General features: G+C 47.4%; 1 protein-coding gene across 2 annotated transcripts in view; it reads left to right on the top strand.

Moving 5' to 3' along the window:
• Positions 1 to 8101, top strand: part of FAM107A (family with sequence similarity 107 member A) — a 63877-nt gene extending 55776 nt beyond the window's left edge. For both annotated transcript variants that reach the window (XM_074957349.1, XM_074957350.1), the window contains 2 exons: positions 2937 to 3093; positions 4164 to 8101. In XM_074957349.1, coding sequence (XP_074813450.1) covers positions 2937 to 3093; positions 4164 to 4271 — 265 coding nt within the window. In that variant the 3' untranslated portion in view covers positions 4272 to 8101. The remainder of the gene's footprint in view (positions 1 to 2936; positions 3094 to 4163) is intronic.
• The last annotated feature ends 4944 nt before the right edge of the window (positions 8102 to 13045 follow it).

The following is a 13045-nucleotide window of genomic DNA, read 5'->3' as shown; positions in this document are numbered from 1 at the left end:
CCAAGGACACTGACTTTCTAATTGCCCTGGACAAGGGGGCTTGGTCGAGGCCATTCTGTGTCAATATCACTTCTTAATAAGCTCGTCTGTTAGTTTCTTATAATTTAGCACAGTCAGACTAAAGTTAAGCAAAGTCTTTACTTCTCAAAGTTCAGCAAGTATAGATGTGTCCCTATAAGTGGACCGGTTCATATGAATTTATAGCTGAGCAAGCGTTGCAAATGTGTCAAGTATGGAGTCACCATGAGGCAGAAGTGATTACAGGAGATTTTACTGATCTATATCAAAGGGATTTTTAATATTGACAAGGGACAGGTTCAGCTTCTCTGTGGTGGGGAAGATTTTAGACCCTCCCCCAATCCTAGAAGAAGAGTAGGGACCCTCACACTGTAGTGTAAAGAGAGGAAAAAAAGTGATCTTGTGTTTGGGGCATTAGACTCATGAGGACACTGGGTTCTCTGTCACCAATTCCCTATGCAGCCCCGGGCAAGTCACCTGAGCCTCTCGCTCATTCTGTTATCTCGCCAGGGCAGGTTGCTCAACCCTTCCCATTCTAAACCCCTGGTTTCAGGTACTGATGACTATTTGGGTTGAAACTGTCCATGTCAGGTGTCTGTTCAGGCTGAATTGTTTTTTAAAAAGTTTCAGCCAGAGTGGTCAAGCTTGTGGGGGAGCAGGCAGAAGTGAAACCCACTGGCAAAGTGTGTGTGTCTGTCTGTGCGTGTGTGTGCGAGAGAGCGACAACCTGCTCTTGCAATCAGTTGCTGCTCGTGTGGCAGAGGGGTGTGTGTGAGGTGGATCTGAAGGTTCTAACCCAGCCGATCACCCACGTGCGTGTCACTATGATGCCAGTTTGCTTTTTTAAAAAACCTAGGAAATTACACACACAAAAACACTGCTAAAAGACCATTAAAGTGGCATAGCTAAGCCCTCACAAGTTAGGAAATGCCACAATTAAGACGGCCTGTACACCACCCACCCTGTGCACTGACTGAGGCAGGGGTCCTGATGAAAATAACAGTAGGTGCCCATGTAATTGACGACTGTCTCATAGTGCATATGCACAGGAAGCTTTAATTTTGGCATTTCCTGACTTCTGAGTGTTTGGCTTTGTTATTTTAATGTGGTTTCGGTGTGTTTTATAGATAGAGAATCAACTAGTCATGAGTTCTTCTGACCTGGTGTCTTAAGGGTTCATGTGGCCCATTATGAAGAAGGTTGGAGGCGTTTTAAAAATCAGAATCTAGCTCTGGTTGGATTTTGAAGATCCCAATGATGGAAGGTGCTTGAATCTAGGGATTTGCTTCAGGACCTTCTCTTGTGTGCCCACAATGCGCTAACACGCAGGTGAAAGCTCCGGACATGTCTCATTTCCAGTGAGCCCATCAGGTCGCAGACCTCGGCTGCTCGGACCAGCACTGCTGTATTAATACACATCTCAGGGGTGAAACTGCCTCCGTTATTGACAGACACTTGTGCGTTCAGGAAAAGGGGCCTTTTATTTTGGCCAAAAGGCCCAAACTCTCTACATCAGGCAGGAGCATCACTCTGTTAGCTCCAGCTCTAAATTCAGCAGAGCCATAAAGCGAGTGGAGGTGGACCTAGACTAGATACAGTGAGGAAATAAACTGCTTGAGGGTTAGAGGTAAACTGCAGGGCTAATTGCTGTCACCCACTCCCCCTGCCGGTAAAAAAGAAAAAACTCAGGCACTTAAACAGCCTCATAAAGTTACACACGATTAAGGTTACGTTTTAGTCACCGGGACTGTTAGTAAAAGTCATGGACAGGTCACGGGCAGTAAACAAAAATTCATGGACCGTAATCTGTCCATGACTTGTACTCTATACAAGTCCCCTGACTAAATCTTGGGTGCACTAAGGCAGGGGGTGGCCTGCGGGTGCTCGGGGCAGGGAGTGGCCCGGGAGTGCCGTGGGTGCTCTGGGGGGGCAGTGCTTGGCCCAGGACCCCCGTGGGTGCTGGGGGGGATCGGCAGCGGTGCGCAGCCAAGGACCTCTGCAGGTGTTGGGGAGAGGGGGGACGGGTGGCGGCAGCCAAGGACCCCTGCTGCTGCTGGGGCAGGGGGGCACATCAGTCGAGACCTCTTCTTCTGCTGCTGGGTGATGGAGGGGGCAGTGGCCTGAGACTGCCCCAGCAGCAGCCGTGCAGCTGGCCCAGGGGCTGCCCAAGATGCTTGGGCAGCCCTGGAGCCAGCTGCACTGGCCACTGCAGAAATCACGGAGGTCCTGGAAAGTCACAGAATCTGTGACTTCCATGACAGACTCACAGCCCAATGATCCCTTTTTAGAATTAGCTACAAATCAATAAGAAAGGCCACTGCAGACTGTCCCACTTCCCCCAGCTCACAGAACCTGACGGTGGCAATGGACATGGGGCACCAGATCTGGCTAACTTTCTATGCCCATGATTCCCAGCCACCCACTGTAAACATCACACATGTTACACATCCCCTATTAATGCATTAATGGGTTAACAGCAGATACATATCGCTACCTGTTCCCAACCAATAAACTTCATTAACCTATAGTTAAAGTGTAAAATCTTCATTATGTTATTTCAATGTTGCTTGGGTTTTGCATGTAGTTTCGGAGAGTGGATAAGCTCCACCCCAGGAATAAGGGAGTTTCCATCTCATTTACTGTGATTTATTTCGATTTTGGCACCAGGCCGTGCATCATTATTCAGTGGGTGAGGAAGGGCCATTTAGAACCCCATTCAATGCCCACTGAAACTGTCGGGAGTCTCTCTGTTGACTTCAGTGGGCTTTGGCTCAGGTCTTTCATGTTCCTGTTTGGATCTGAAGACTGCGCCCCAGCTCTCTGAACCAGCAGGCTCCGCACACCTCGAACGGCAATGCGATTCAGGGCTGAAGGTAGAAAGGGCTCCAGCTCAGAGATACTCTGTGCTCTATTCACAGAGGCTTGGGTGTGGAGAGCAAGCCTGAGCTCCAGCGAGTGCTTGAGCACCGACGGCGAAATCAGCTGCTCAAGCAGAAAAAGGAAGAAGAAGAGGCAAAGAAATTGCAATCTCCATTTGAACAAGAGCTCCTGAAGCGACAGCAGAGGCTGGATCAGGTAGAAACTGAATTTTAAATGACTCCCAATGTTATATTAAGTGCCCTGCACAAGGGCCAAGTCCAAAGAGAGGGTTTGCTCTCCATCAGAGCTGAGCCAGGGCCTTATCTCTGCCCCGAGCGCGAGGTGGTGCTGTGGAACGACAGTGGCTGAGTAGTGGCACGCGAAGCCAGTCTGCCCCAGCGGGCAGCCTCTGGCACAACACCTCCCGGAGACCGCCGGAAATTGTTGACATAACATTTTTTCACCAGAAAATGCCAATCGCGCAAACCAAAACCTTCCCCGGGAAAGTATTGGGATGGGCAAAGCTTTTGCTGGGAAGGTTTCTCGGGTCCAGGATGGAATTTCTGGTCAAACCCAGAGAGAGGGTGACCCACCTGGGAATAGCGAGTAATCCAGCAGCTAGGGTTGTTACCTAGGCCATGCGGAGCCAGGTTCAGGTCCTTGTTCTGCCTGATGCAGCCTCTCACATCCCAGGTGCACGCCCTCACCACTGGGCTATTGGCTAGTCTCTCTGTCGCTCGCTCTCAATTTCCGGGTGTAAAATTTCAAAAGGTCTCAGTCTGTTCTGCTGCAGAACGAAACCTAATGGCAACACCTTGACATTTGTCACAAACCGGTATTTTTGTTGCCGGCCAGCCCTACTCAACAGCGTTCCTTACGCCCGTGCCTGGCAGGGACTGGGCCCTCCCTTCAGACCTGCTGCCAGCCCAGATGACTGAGTGACATTCATTCCGATTTTACTGTCTAGTTTCTCTAACTACATACAACTGAAATCTTTAGCTGTTCCAGGTGTAATAACTACATTAACATAATACTTTATAATTATCCATTGTTTATTTATGTAGGGACAGATCTGCTACCCTTACTCACATTAAGTAGTACCTTACTCTATAAATAGCTCCACTGAAACCAATGGGACTAATAGCAGAACAAGGGGCTACTCAGTGTGAGTAAGAGCAACAGACTCCGGCCAATAGTAATTAAGTATGAAACATGCAACAATGAAGTGAATGGCTTGCACGTCTGTTCTCTAGCAGACTAATAACAGTCACTGTTCTTTCATCTAGCTGGAGAGAGGACAAGAGAAGCATGAAGAACATGCACCAGAATTTATTAAAGTAAAAGAGAACTTGAGAAGAACATCAGCGCTAACTGGGGAAGAGAAAGTAGTGTAGCATCTGCCAAACCTAAATGGAGGATCGTATCAAGCTGGCGCTAATACCTACACACCGACATCTTTGTACGTGGTGGACATTTACAGCCATGTCCTTGGGGCTGCTTACTGTTACTAATGCTTGCTCCAGTAGAAATGCATAAAAGGGCTTTCCCGTCCAGGACAGGGTATTTAAATGGTAAAGGTGCAGTATTTGCCAGTAGAAGTACTCACATGAGAAGATGTGGAGGCAAATGATGTCATTTTCCCCTCAGTTTGTGGGTCCATGCTAACATCTATCCCTATTAACTCTTGGTTAACCCTTGAGATACAGCATATGCTCAAGACAGAGGCGTTTATGGAGTGACAGGTTTGGGAGACCCTCCTAAGTAATCATCCCAGATGATCTCCGACCGTGTGGCTGCTGGTACTGAAATCTACAGGACAGCAGCTGTAGCTTGGGAGGGCTTCCTGGAAACCTACAGGTGACACCTTAAAGGGATGATCCTGCATATTGCTGGGCATGGCCTCAGTGACGCGCAGGGGCCAGATGGGAGAGCTATAGGGTGGCTGTAAGATTTAAGCCTTAGAGAAGCTATGTGTCCTTGCAGTACTCCCCTGTTTAGCTGCTGTGAGAAACTCAAGTCCCATATCTGCGTGTTACTGAGTCATCCTTGCCAAACAGGATCCTGGTAGCTGTCCTGAACTTACACTGAAAATCTGATAATGAACTAGGACATAGCTACATAGCAGGTAGCACACTGGGCTGCACCACAGAGGCCACCTCGGGTTAAGGCTAATGTCAGACACTTAAAGCAAAGACTGGGAGTTCTGAGCATTGGGTTTAACCAGACTGCACCCTGCCCAGCCAGCCGGTCCCCTTGGCCAGAGCAGCTCATCCCGAGAGTCAGAGCAGCAGACTCATTGACTCTTCTCTCCAGATTGTTGGGCTTTGGGTCCCCTCCCCCCCGCTAGACACCTGTTATTTTAACAGCTCTGAAAAGCGTGTTCCTGGTGCATTGCTTGACAGCTCGCATAGCTGGGGTGGAGGGGTCAGTATAAAGCCCCTCAGACCTAGCAGCAGCTCGACTTAGTGCTACTGCAGAGCTGGGACCTGCACCAGTTTTTGTGACTGAGGGGCAGATGTGGATCACGGCAAAATACATGGTCATGTTCCATAGTTATCCTCCTCCCTGGAGGCCTGTTAAGGGGAGAGTGGCCATGCTCATTTGCCACGAATGCAGAGTATCTTCTAGTGTTCATGGTGGCAGCGCCCAGCGTGTGTTGCCATGGAAGGTGGCACCTTTGCAATCAGAACTCCCTCACTCCTAACCCAAACTTCAGCTCCCCCCATGCCTGAACTTTGGGGAAGTTCCGATCTGGAGAAAAATTCTCTGGCTCTTGGCTTCTTATCACTCACTGTGTCCCCGATAAAATGTGAGAGCAAAATAAGCTATTGGCTGCCTTTGGATACTGACTGTCTGATCACAGCAGTCAGTGGGCCTGGCCTGTGACAAAGGCATCAGGTGATTAAACAATATCCACTGTGTGAGCCCCAGCGGATTCACATGCAAAGTCAATGAGCACTGGGGATTCATCACATCTTTCTTAAAAAATTAAAGCAACCCCCACAAACACATTTTCTGGTCTCCCCAAGCTCTGCTAGTTCAAGAGACTGTTGCTTATTCTGGCAGCTTGAGGAAATATCTGAACCCAGCAACGAGGCGTGAGCAGTGACCCAGGTATCTCCGGGTACTGTATCAGACTCTGGAAGCCCTTAGCTGAATCCAGTTAATGAGAGCTCCAGCTCCCAGCACTGTCTCTGTGGAGATTAGCACCACCTCACCCAGCGTGTTTATTCTAAACTAGTGTTTGTTTCCAAAAGCTAGCGCCTCTCGTCAGCATAGAGCCAATTCAGTCTGAAATCAGCTACTCCATCCTTTCCGCTAAATGCAGCTTTTCGCTTAGCTTGTTGGGCAATCAGTGTGGAAAAAGCAGTATTGTGGGTTTTTTTAAAGAGAAATTTCTCACCGACACAAAAGGGGAGCAGTTGGGAACATTTTACATATGGGTGTGAAGAACACTGTGTTACACCCACTCAGTAGCATCAACTTAAATAACATTGTTATTAGCCAAACCTAACTGAGCCAGGTTTCTGATGGCTTCAATGCTTTCCTCCCAGGGGTTACAGCAGTGGTTAAGGTGTCTTAATTAAACATGGCCAAGAAATGAAACAAACAAACATGACTTCTCTAAAGGTGAAACTCACCCCAGTGCAGACAGCCTGCACCAGTTAAGCTCCAGGCTAATCGCTCACCATAAGCAGAGCACAGGACCGTATGTCCGCTCCCTGCACTGCAAAAAGAGCTAAGCGCTTGCATAAAGGAAAACCTGCAGTACTGGTAGCAACCGTGTCCTTTTAATCCATAGCATGAAAACCACCCAGCAGGGCCTGGCTAAGCTGAGGGCCAAGGTCAACATGGGTGAGTCTGTAAATCCCTGTCAGTGGACTGGCTGAGTAGGCTCGTGTTGGCGGAGACCTGTGCTGTTCACATTTTGACCAAGTGTCTCGGTTACGGGTGATGGTAAAGCATGACTGCAGCCTGGGATTCACTGAGGCTGCAGGGCAGGAAAAGGTGGGGTGTATTCTAACAGAAGGGAGGGGCCAAATCATGCACTTCTGAGTCAGGGTAAGTTCCCCAGCGACGCCAGAAGACATCTGCCTGCCCGTGGAGAGACAAGGCCCAAACTACAGCCGAACCGAAAGTCACAGAGGGCAGACCCACACCAGGGAGACGCCACGTGCCCCTGTGCACTGCACAGCCACGCTCCACAGCATCACACGCCATGGTGGAGACTGAGCCACGCGGAGGGGGGCCAGCAGGGCCACACACTGCCCAGAGCCGCCGAGCTCGCCATAATCAACGACAGCCCAATTGCTAGAGTAACACTCGCAAATCAATTGCCTGGTTCCCTGCTCCCTGTTCCACATGGTAGAAGAGGGGTCCCTCTGCCCTAGCCATGGCATTCAGCCCTCAGCACAGGCTGGGAGAGAGGAAGACGTTCACCCTGAGCAAGGACTGCAGGCTCTGGCTCTAAGGGGCTGCACGTTTGAAATGATGCTGTGAGTATTTAAGGGTTTACTAGCAAGTTTAAAATTGCATCATTTTCAAACACACATATCCTCATCTGTGTTACCCAGCAACCGGTTAAGGTGTGAAAACTGAAAGCATTTGAAAAGTCCTTTCACCGCAGATACCATTTGTATTTCACCCGCCACTCTACTCAGCCTAGAAAAATGCGGGAGACAAGTTTCTAGTCAGGTTCTGGTCCTGACCCTGGAGTCTGGCCACACTGTTCAGGTTGTAAACACTGTGGGGAATGTTTAAAGCCAAAGAAAATAAAACCAGTTGTCACGGAATTTTAAAGAAACTAATCAGTGACAACAGTACTATCATTATTACATTACTAGGTTTTGTAAAACTTTTTTTTTTTTTGCCTTTTAAATAAAAACCTAAATGATGGGCCTAAATTTCCTGCTAGTATCCCTTTCAAATGCTTCCACAAATAAATGTGATTTACCCAAACGATGCACATTCCCAATATGACTGAAAAGACAACCTTTTGCATTGTTTATGCTATATAATGCTCTACATAGTATACATACTGTATGTGTGTATGTATATGCACTTATATATTATGCAATTTTATTCAAATTAACTGTTGTTGCTCACATTATTTAATGCACATATTTCTGAAGAAAGATGATCAGCAAATAAATCAAGTGATGATTGTATATTTTGCTCTTTTCCACAAGGAACTGAAAAAGCTCCATGGATGAAGGCAGACAACAGCCAAATAAAATGATTTCAAATTAAATCACTGAAGTCTGACAGTTGATTGGTCCATTAGTGCTGCAGTATCAGGCTCAACAAGAAAATGTTTTCCTCTCCAGGGCCCAATCTTGTATTTCTTGATCACCCAAAACTCACACTGAATTTACTGAAAGTAACTATGCAGGAGCAGGCCCCATGTCTGTAAGGCCTTCCTTACCCACCCTCTTAAAATCAGAAACCTTTATTTTTTTAATTTCCAAACTGAAAAGTCGAGGCCCAAATGCTTTAAAAAAAACCAGGTGAGGAACCGTAGCAAAGAGACTCTACTGAACACATCCCTCTGGTAAGGGTCTCGAGCAGCTGTGACGCTTTGGGGTTCACCCAGACCAGGAAGGGGAGGTGTCACCTCCTGCTCTGTAACCCTGGGTGCGTCTGTGTTGTGCAGCTTTGGTTCAGAGCCCTGATGCCAGCAGCTTGCTTACAGCACAGTGCCCTCCCCGTAGCTTCCACCAGCCTGTGTACGACTTGCAGGGTGAGCCCAACAGCCCCTTTAGCCCTGAGTCTCCGCAAAGCTGTCTCCTCTGCAGGGCTGTAGCATTCACAAACATGGTCAAGTTGGCTGCTCCTTTAAAGAGCCAGCACCAGCCTCTGAGCTTGGCTGGGGATTGCACTCTCCAGTTTGAAACGCTGCACTGAGCTGGTTGTGTAATAAAACAAGATGAGGTTTATTAACACAGACCAGAGATTTAAGAGACACCAGGTGGAAGGAATTGGGATACAAATGGCTACAAACAAACAAAATTAAAATACTCTTCTAAGAAAGACTAAAACCTAATGTCACGAACCCGTCTTTTGTACACAGTAGATTCCTCCCCGCAGGTTTTCTTCTGGCATGGCTGGCCACTCCTTACCTAGGATCCAACACTCACAGCACAAAGCGCTGGGCTTCTTTGTCTCCTCGGCAACCAGTGCCAAAATGGCCTTTTCTCTCTGCTTATAGTCTCAAAGTTTTCTCTTTGTTTTCAAAGTCAGGAAGCTCTCCTGCAGCTCAGCTTGCTACGTCCACCAGGTTGCTGACACCGTGTTAATGTGAGCAGTCTCCCCCTGCCATGTTAGCTAAGTGACTATCTCCCCCACTCAGTAGTTTGATGCCCTGCCTGTCACTGTGCTTTCATTGTCTCTCACGGGAGACACCTCCAAGTAGGCCAGGCCATAGTCCTTTGCCTAGGGCAGGATGACTTATGCTCTACCTGCCAAACACGTTTGAAGAGCATCTTTCCAGCATCTATTTATAATGTTTCACGTATCACCCATACATATGCCACGCAAGCCTTTTACCGACCAGCGTGTTGCCAGTTTGCATACAAGACCTTCCATGACACCTTTTAGCCACAGACCATGACAACAGCACTGGGGTGCTCCTAGGGTCACAGCTGCCCCTTCATACAACTCTTCAGGAAGACAGGCCATTGTGACTGATTTCACTGGGCTGGGCCATAGTCACTAAGTATCTTTACACGCAGGTTTTCTAGAGCATCCATAATGTAAAGGAACACGCTGTCGCAGCTGATAACCCCCTGTCATTGCCCAACGCCGTTCCCAGCGGAGGTGGGCAAGAAACAGATTTCTTATCCCATGAAAATGTTCAAGACTTTGACATTGGTTCCTGCTCTGCACTGGGACAAACCCTGAGATCGTCCAAAGTTTTCCATGAAAACTGAGAGAGGGACCCACCCCAGAACAGCCAGTAGCTGTGAGAGAGCAAGGAACGATCTAGGATGGGGAAAACCAGGTTCCAGTCCCTAGTCTGAATCAGGCAGAGAAGAGACTTGGGCCTGGGTCTTCTTTGTCCCCAGCCCTGACTCCCCAGTCTATCCTAGGGTGGGGGCCTCTCCCACGCCTTCTTCCTCCTCGCTCCCAAAACTCATCCGGGGCCTGAGAAACCTTCCCAAGGAGAGTGTCAGCAAAACCGACACATTCCCGGGAAAAGTTTCGCTTTTGATGAATCAGCATTTTCCAACGAAAAGACGTTTAACGGAGCAAGTCCCAACCCACTCTAATTACCAGCATTCTAATTCCAGAGACGAGGCGCTCGCGTGGCAGGAAAGGCTAGCGTGGCCCCTGTGCAGGAGAAGGTGCTCTGACTGCAGCCTGGCAATGCAATCAGTCATGTCGTTACCAGCACTGGTCCCTGGCATTCCTCTGGAAACCCTGGTGGGGTGAGAGCAGAAGCCTCACGCTGCTGCGCTCGCTGTGTGATAACTCAGGCGACGCCATTCAGATCAGCTAACTAATACAACAAAGGGCCCTACCCTGGTGCTGTGCCATACCCAACGGGGGCAGACGCCACATTCGCTGGCCGTCCCATACTAACTGTGGACACGGAAAACAAAGTGAAAGCATCTCTGCCTGTCCGTCTGGGAGAAGGAGGAGCAAGCCCCCTCCAGGGCTGGCATTTGTTTTCAGGGGAGATATGTTTTCCCATTTGGGCACATTTCCCACTTTCTGTGCATGCGCCTGGATGCACGATATAAACAAACCAACATGCACGCAAGATCCCAGGCCTTCGGCCAGAGACAGCCGCATCCCAAAAGCAGACAAGCTGAGTTTTCACCGTCAGCTGTTAACAGAGAGTGGTTTATCGGGGTCCAAATTCCTCTCTACAGAGACACAGAATAATTAACATTTTATCACCAACTGCTTTTGCCTTTCTTTCCATTCAGTAAGCTGCACACATTTATAAATCAATAACTAGTAATAGTTACTCCTCTAACCTGGTCATGCTGCGATGTGTATTATCACAGTGAGCAACAGTGTTGGGTTGAATGCCTGGGTTGAATGCCTGCATACAAGTGTTAGCAAGAACAGGTCTCATTCTTAGCTCCAGCATGGAACTGAGATCTTTCTTTGGATTAAAATAACTGGACAAAGTCTGTGATAAAGAAACATAAGCAGAAGGTGCGGAAATAAGAGCTGTGGCAAGATGAAAAAACTTTTACTATGAAGCCATTTTGCTTTGGATGCTGCAAACAAATATTTAAGGAGTCTATTGAAAAGAGTTAATTTAGAAAGAAAAATTGGCTAAAACAATTGATAATAATTCTTTGCCCTTCTAGGGCCTCAAGGACTGCAGTTAAATCCTTAAATTAATTAAATAAGTCCTGAAGCATCCCTACAAGGCAGTATTAATACCTCCACTTTACAGGTGGGGAAACTGAGGAACAGAGCAGGTGAGTGAGGAATACTGAAACCTGGAGATGTGCTGAGCTCCTCTGAAAAGCCACCAGCCAGCAAACCAGCATCAGAGCCTAGAACTGCGTCTAGGAGGTCCACCTGTCAGACCCTCCCCCCCCCGGCCTCACCAATAAGCAAGCTGCTTCCCTCGACAGGAAATTCACAGCTACACGTGTCAGAGAAGATGCTGACTGACTCATTCCCAGAAATGTTCGTTGCTCAGGTGCCAGACCACTATGGATTGATAACCCCTATTTGTCATTGCAAATGTGCTGCTCATCGAGCGTCAGTACGTTAACTCAGACACAATTACACAAAACCCGATACCTGTTTCAGAGAGCCACGGTAGCAGTATCTTTTCCGTCAGCAGCCTGTTTATCAGCATGTCCCCTACGCACCATAAGCCTTGATATGAGAGCCACTGGGTCAGTGATTTGCAGCTGTGCATGCATATCAGATGAGAAAAAAACTCCACCCCAATAAAATCTCACACAGGCTGGTTTTTACCTTCTTTATGCTTTATTTTAAAATTAAAGCATGGAAACTAATAATCCCACCCAAAACATTACAGACATGTTGGATGCACAGTCTAGTCTACCCTGAGAAAAGCTAAAAATTAAGATAATACTAAATTGCACCCTGGACAATATTCTGGATTTGGATCATTTATAAAATGATTTTTAAAATATCACAAAGGTGACCAGGTTTATAATAGTTGAAATACAAGTCAAGACCACCATATATTAGAAATATACTGAAATAGAGTCAATACAAAGAAACACTTTTTACTGAACTCTCTGCTCAAATATAACGTGGCGTCAATTGTTCCAGTGAGTCAAATATTAAATTATGTCAAATTCTGTTCAGAGGGTTTCCTATCTACACCCCTAGCACTTTTGCCAATAGGAAAAATTGTGCCCAGAATAATAAATATAAGACCATGACGTGCCTCCTTCCTGCCAACTTTGTAAACGTTTTCTTATATTTATTCTCCAGCTTCTTACCAAGGGCTACCTGCCCACCCCACATGCATGGTTGTGACTCCCATGGGAGTTGTACCTGTTTAACTGGGGTACCTGATTTAGGTAGAACACACTACTGTGTGTGGGTATAAACCGTGTGTATAAACTGGGATTTCACAGACAGCCCCCTTTGTGCCCTGGTGAAATGCAACTACACCTGTGTACTAATAATGAAATGACTGACATGCTGCACCCTAGTGGCAGGATGGAAATAAACAACCCACAAACCTTCGGTGACATTCTGCGTTTCTACAATGTGTTTCTATTGTAATGTGGTACGCAGTGGTGTTGTAGCCTTGTAGGTCCCGGGATATTAGAGACAAGAAGGGTGAGGTAATAGCTTCTGAAGTTGGTCCAAGACAAAAAATATGACTTCACCCACCTTGTCTCTCTCTTGCACATGTGATTTTAGGATTTTACAGATGTTCTTCTACAGTAGAGCCCTCTGAGCTCCAATTGTCTATTAGTCACATCCACCAAAACCACATTGTTTTAGATCTAGGAAACTACTACATTAAGAGAGAACATCTGGATCTGTGTTCAGCTTGAGGTCCTTATCAGTCCCAAATTAAACAGATGGCAAAAGTCTGTAGCAACCACAATAGAGCACGCTGTGCTGGAAACGGCAGCAGCTACGTGCCCAGACAAGAAACGGTAAAGCTGGGACACCACAATCCAACACAAAGTGAACTGATCGAATCCCT

The sequence above is a fragment of the Natator depressus genome, chromosome 7 (genome assembly GCF_965152275.1).
Source record: "Natator depressus isolate rNatDep1 chromosome 7, rNatDep2.hap1, whole genome shotgun sequence".
NCBI lineage: Eukaryota > Metazoa > Chordata > Testudines > Cheloniidae > Natator > Natator depressus.
Note: the sequence above shows the minus strand (reverse complement) of the source record. Positions and strands in the feature narration are given on the sequence as shown.